At 33.4% G+C, this 6,366-nt stretch overlaps 1 protein-coding gene across 2 annotated transcripts; it reads left to right on the top strand.

The window, feature by feature from the left end:
• Positions 1-381: 381 nt before the first annotated feature.
• On the top strand, positions 382-4,373 carry LOC110656697 (reticulon-like protein B21). Of its 2 annotated transcripts, XM_058142615.1 has the most exons (9): positions 382-1,818; positions 1,928-1,990; positions 2,093-2,195; positions 2,306-2,380; positions 2,473-2,617; positions 2,691-2,760; positions 2,930-2,995; positions 3,800-3,922; positions 4,014-4,373. In XM_058142615.1, exons 1-9 carry the CDS (start codon positions 588-590, stop codon positions 4,166-4,168), a joined length of 2,031 nt encoding a protein of 676 aa, XP_057998598.1. In that variant the 5' UTR covers positions 382-587; the 3' UTR covers positions 4,169-4,373. The 2 variants fall into 2 exon arrangements, 1 of the variants encoding a protein (XP_057998598.1); XR_009146992.1 differs by lacking the exon at positions 4,014-4,373 and having other exon boundaries at positions 383-1,818; positions 2,698-2,760; positions 3,800-3,878.
• The last annotated feature ends 1,993 nt before the right edge of the window (positions 4,374-6,366 follow it).

A 6,366-nucleotide genomic window follows, 5' to 3' on the forward strand; every position in this document is an offset into this window, starting at 1 on the left:
ATTGGTCCGAATCGGATCGGTGGACAGGCATGGGGCTTGTATTGCGTAAGTGCATGGTTTGGCTGGCACAAGTCCTGCTTCTGCAACGCAAAAATTGCAGTTTTTAACACCATGTGTCCATTGCCTTTGGCTTCAGAGAAAGTAATAATAATAATAATAATAATAAAAAACTCAAAATTCAGGCAGCTTCTTCACTTGCATTGCATGTGACGCTAATGACTTCGAGGACGGCCTCGGTTACAGTGATTACACAGATCCTTTGACAAAAAGGTTAAGTAATAAATACTCTAGAACAAGAAAAAAAATTATACATATATCATCCTCCCAACCCCACCAGATTTTCTTGTGAAAATTTAATGCAGAGCAGAGAAACATCTAACGAACCTCTCTCTCTCTCTCTCTCTCTCTCTCTGTTACTTTGCAAAGCAAAAGAGAGCGTCTTTCCCATCATCACCAACAGCCATTTCTTGAGCTTAAAGACTGTTATCCATTATTATTAACAACCATGTCCCAGTAGTACTCAATTACCAGAAAGAAAGAAAGTGGAGAGGGAGAGAGAGAGAGACAGAGACAGTACATAGAGTAAAATGGAAACAATGGATGTCAGTCGGAGAAGAGCTGGGGTTAAAAGTGTGGTTGCAGGCTCTGTCTGGGAGACCAGAATGAAGCTTGATGAAGTCAAATGTGGTAATGGTAACAAGGTGGTCAATGGAGATGGAAATCCTGAAGAGACTGGCACTGCTGATGCTTCAAGAAGGTATCTCAAGAGAGGCCAATCTGGTACTACATTGGCCAGTACTGCCAAGAGAAAGAGTTGGAAGTCTGACAGTACTGATGGCCCAATTCAGGCAGCTAAAGGGAAAACTGAACCACCACTACTCAAGAATTGTGAGGAACAGTGTAAAGAGTTGAGTGTTTCCGCTGATGGAAGCAGGAAAAGCTCAATTCCAGCTAGAAGAGGAAGATCTGAAGGAATTAAAGAGCTAAGTGTGTCAGTCGATGGAATTGATAAAAGCCCAATTCAAAGCAAGAAAGGAAGATCTGAGGTAAATAGGGAGATTGGTGTTTCTGCCGATGGAAATGAGAGAAGCCCAGTTCAGATAAGAAAAACAAGATCTGATATAAAAGAAGTTGGTGAATCTGGTGCCCAATTGAGGAAATCGAAGTCAGATTCAGTTAATGCTGCAAATCGTTCTGGTAAAGATGTTGCAGTTGATAGTGGGATTGAGAGGGATTCAATTCAGTTAAGGAAAGTAAAATCAGAGCCTGAGAAAGCGGTGGATGAACCACAGATTAAAGGTAGTGAAGATTCTGTGAGTAGAATTGAGAAGAGTCCACCTGAAATTGAGGAGGCTGGATCTGAGGAATCTTCCAAAGTGTTTGGTGTGTGCCAAGACAAGGTCATTTCCAGCAGTGAAGCCAATGGCGCACTCATCAAATCACCTCCTCAACTCTTGGTGGATAATGAAGATGATCATCATGATGCGGTTATTGATGGGGATGAAAAATTAGATGGAGATGAGGATGAGGAAGAAATGGATGAGAAAATGGAGATTGAGATTGAGAAGAAGAACCTTGAGGTTAAGGAGATTAACATACCAGAAGAGAAGACCAAGGAACTGGAAACAAAAGCATCACCGGAGCATGAGCCCAAGAAAATAGCGAATGAAGAACAGAAGCCCAAGAAAATGGCGACTGAAGATAAAAGGGTTTATCAATTTAGGAATAGAACAGCGCCCATTTCTTCAACACTGAATAAACAGCCTCCTCCTTTAAGGAGAGCAACAATTTACCAAAATCTTTCAAAACCCACAGCAAGTAAGGATTCCTTTTCTCCTCATTTTAATGGGATTTATTGTTCATTGAGTTATTTTCTTTGTTTGGAATGTTGAGTCTTACTGTTTCATCACAAATTTTTTGTTTGCAGTTCCAGTTGCAAATGAGCACTCCCAGAGTTTCCCAGAAACTCATGACAAACTGCAAAATCTGGGTGAGATTTTATTTCTTGGAACAAGTTGAATCCCCTCTTTTCTTTTGCGTCAGTTTCTTTAGTGAAATTCTCTCAAATTCTTTGGCACATTTTTTTCCCCAGTGGATTTAGTAATGTGGAGAGACATATCGAGATCTGCATTTGTCTTTGGAATTGGAACATTCATCATAATCTCTTCCTCCTATACCAAAGATATCAATATTAGGTCAGATTCAGAAATCCTAAACACTGAATTCAATTCTGATTTGTCTATTCTTCTTTTGTTTACTGTTCCTCTATTCAAAACTGTACTCTGATTGATCATTTCTTGCACAGCTTTATTTCTGTGATTTCCTATCTGGGTCTTGTATATCTTGCTGCCATTTTCTTGTCTAGATCACTCATTTACAGGTAATCAATATCAATGATGAAGCATTTAAGATTAGAAAAAAGACTATTAAATTAGTGCCATAATTTTCTTTTCATGAACATTATAAATGCAGGGGAGCCATGTGTATGGAAGATACAAGGCATGTGCTGGGTGAAGAAGAGGCAATTTGGTTACTAAAATTGATTTTGCCATATTTGAATGAGTGCTTGTTGAAAATCAGAGCCCTGTTTTCTGGGGATCCTGCTACTACAATGAAGGTATTTTCCCTGATTTTATTTAATTTTATTTTGAGAAAGGTACAAACAGTTTGATGATCTGTAACAATGGCAGTTGGCAGTGCTGCTGTTTGTTCTCGCCAGGTGTGGCAGCTCCATAACAATCTGGAAGATGGCCAAATTGGGTATGTGTCTCGAGCTTAAGTTGAAGTTCCACTCTAAATAAAATGAAAAAAAAAAAAAAAAGAAAATAATCTGAAACTTGGAATGATCAGAAACTGCTAAATTCCCTGCAACACCACCTTTTTATTTCACTTCTTATCTGAAACTTGCTTGGTTGTGCTTGTTGCTCAGGCTTTTTTGGGGCTTTTACTGTACCAAAAGTCTGCTCTTCCTACTCCACACAGTTAACTGGTTACGGTAAATTCTTCAATTTATTGCAATTTTGTCTTCTTGCATTGTTTGTCGCTTTCTTGATTAAGTTATTATACTATACCGTTAGACCATGGAAATTAATGTACGCTTTCACTCGCTGATCTAATCTATCGCCAACAAACATGGACCCCATCATGGTGATGGAACATGGCATTGGGTGGGCCTACCACCTCAGGTTAATTTCATTTCTTACCTACCCTATAGACATGGTAGTGGGAGGCAGGTTCTGTTCTGGTATTTTAAGTTGCAACGGTCGTGTTCACCTACCATAGTGTAGATGTAGATATAGATGTGTTGGGTCCTACATGAGTCCAAATCCATCATCCATCATGATCTCAATTATCCCTAATCTCGGATGCTTATTTAGGACCCATCACAGCATCTCTTTTGTGTTCTCTTTTGCCGATTCTCATCACCTTGGTTTTTAATTTTATTTTATTGTCAAGATAATATTAGAAATAGACACTAACCAATGCTCTGCTTTCTGAAAAGTTAATTTGATAATGCAAGTCAAATAATAATTTTTTCTGTGTTTCACAGAAAATTTTATTTTCTTAATTTATTTACTCCAATTAAAGAAGGTCCTAATTTAATTTCTAATACAATATTGAAGCCTTTCAAATTAAAATATCCAAAGTTAAATTTTAAAATTTGAATTTATTAATTAACTTAGGCTTTAGATGCTTTCATGATTATTGAGTTTTAGTTTATATTTTAATAAGTGACGAACTACGTAGTAGTGGAGTAAATATGAAGCGTTAACGTTTGTGTAATGAAATGGACGTGAAGCTAAATTTTGGATTCGACGGTTTCGAGATGCATGGGAGTCATGCTCGCACAAGAAAGCCGTTGCTTTGGCCATCTTTACCCTCATATGGAATCTCTCTTCAATGGTTGCTCGTGTTTGGGCAGGTGAGGACACCCTCGTCATTTCAACTAATTTTGACTCAATAAAATAATTAATTTAATTATTCGATTTCATTTTCTATAATTTATTATGCAGTGTTTATGATGTTTGTGGCCGTTCGATATTATCAACAGTCTATGAAGTCATATGATTGGATAGAGGATGACGATGATGCAGTAATGGAAGATGAAGATGATAAAAACACACAAGCTCCAGTGGAGAAAGTAAATAAAAATAAAAAAGAATTTTAAAAAATAAAAATTTTTACTTAGTACATAAATATATAAATATATATGATTGATAGAAAATAATATGAAGTTTTATTTTATTATTTTATTTTTCTGTTTATTGCTGTGAATATGTTGTTTGGGACAATATACGTACACGCTATCAAGCTCAATAGGGCAGCTTATGATTAAAAAATTAATAATTGATTTCCTCATTTTGTGTTGGGCATTTTGTTAATGTTGGGAATGTGAATGAAAATTATTTATTTTAATTTTTGTTATTGAAATAATTAATTTAAATTTAAAATGTTTTTTTTTAATTATATTTAACTCTTTCTTGAATTGAAAGAAGAATATATTTTCTATAATCTAAGCACTCAAAATTTAGGGTTTTATTTATTTATTTTATATATCCAAGATAAAGTTTCATTAAAAGAGCCCAATGAGCAACTACAGTGGCGAAGTCGGCCCATAGACCTGACACAAGAGAGTCCGAACCCAACTAAGTGGCCCAACAGGCAAAGCTCAAACTCATACAAGCTAAACCCTTGTAAATTGAACGCCGCTGCATACTAATCTTCTTCCTTACCACGCTGCCTGTGGAGCCAAAAGTTAAGGAGAAACATGCCAGGAATTCATGCAAGGCAAGAAGATAGAAGAGTAGAAACTCCATTACCCAAATCAACACACAAGCTCTTGAAGATTAAGTAAGGCTCTAACTCTGGTCACCAGAGGCTTTGAAGGAGGGATGGCAAAACTTCCACCTTTCTCAAAAATTTAGGCTAATCTATTTACAGGGGGAAATTGTAAAAAAGTATCATGTGGTGGTTTCGCCGCATTTTTAAGTAGGATTATGAAGTTGAGTTTGTGACAAAATTGTATCTCTAGGTTATGGGTTGTTATAAATTTTGCAGTGCCAGCTAATTCTCATAGAAATGAAAATTGTTAAAAAAATTTGCCATCTAGGTTTGGAGTACGTATACATATACATGTAAAGAAAGTGTTGAGCATCCCACAATCGTCCTAAAAAAGTAGGTAGATTTATTAATGTGCTTTAATAAATTAACGCCAATAATCTTAAAATTGAATTTAAATTATAATATTAATTCATTGTGTTTGTTCAAAAAATAAATAAAATACATCAATCCATGAATATATAAATATTTTACTATTATGGTAAGTCAAATACAAAAGTAAAATGACCCTAAAATGAATTTTAACTTTATTTATTTTTTTATTAATTCTCAAAAAGTTGCCATTTTTTTATATTGATTTCAAAAAAAGCATATGAAAAAATAATTAAAATAACATGGTTTTGAAAAAATAAAAGAGACTTTTAAATTTGACAATTTGTAAATTTTGTAAATTTTGAATTTTTATAAGAGAGAACTGTAATTCTAACTTTTTTTAAAAAAAATCTAAGAGGTAATTTGACAGAAAAATAAAGTTGGGTCAGAAATTCCTTAGTAAAAAATTAACTTTAATTAAATTTAAAAAATTGAGTGTGAAAACAATAAAAATAGACATTGAGTTATTTGCAAAAGTAAAGTATAGAAATTAAAATGGATAAATTTTTGAAGGTTTAGCCATATTGTGAAAAATGAAATGTGTCAATTAATGGTTTAAAAAAGGTTGACCCATTAGCAACTACTCAACTTAAGAAAATCAAAATTTCATCAATTAAACTTATATATATACATTTTATTATCAATAAGTTAAACATAATTATAGGAAAAAAAAAAAATACAAGTAAAAACTTTTTTTTTTAATCAGTAACCTTGTTAGAAAAAATGCATCAATTGATGCCTAAATAATTTGACCTATTAATAGGTACCCTACTTAATAAAATTAAAGTCTCATCACGTAATAATTAACCACAATCTTAGTATAAATAAATTCAAATAAGCTAATATATATACATATGTTAAACATAATTGAATAATTATGTAAAAATTGAATTAATACAAGCCAATATTTTTAATTTTTTTTATCTAGTACCTCTTTTAAAAAGAATATATCAATTAATGCCTAAAAAATTTGACTCATTAGTGGATACCCCAATTACTAAAATCAAAACCTCATCATCGGCATTAATTAACTATAATTTTAACCCTTATTAATTCAATTAGACTAAAAAGTATATATACACATTTTATTATTCATAAATCAAACATCATACAAAAAGAGACTTAATACAGACCAAATCAAATATATATATATAT

Source organism: Hevea brasiliensis, unplaced genomic scaffold, assembly GCF_030052815.1.
Source record: "Hevea brasiliensis isolate MT/VB/25A 57/8 unplaced genomic scaffold, ASM3005281v1 Scaf594, whole genome shotgun sequence".
Taxonomy (NCBI): domain Eukaryota; kingdom Viridiplantae; phylum Streptophyta; class Magnoliopsida; order Malpighiales; family Euphorbiaceae; genus Hevea; species Hevea brasiliensis.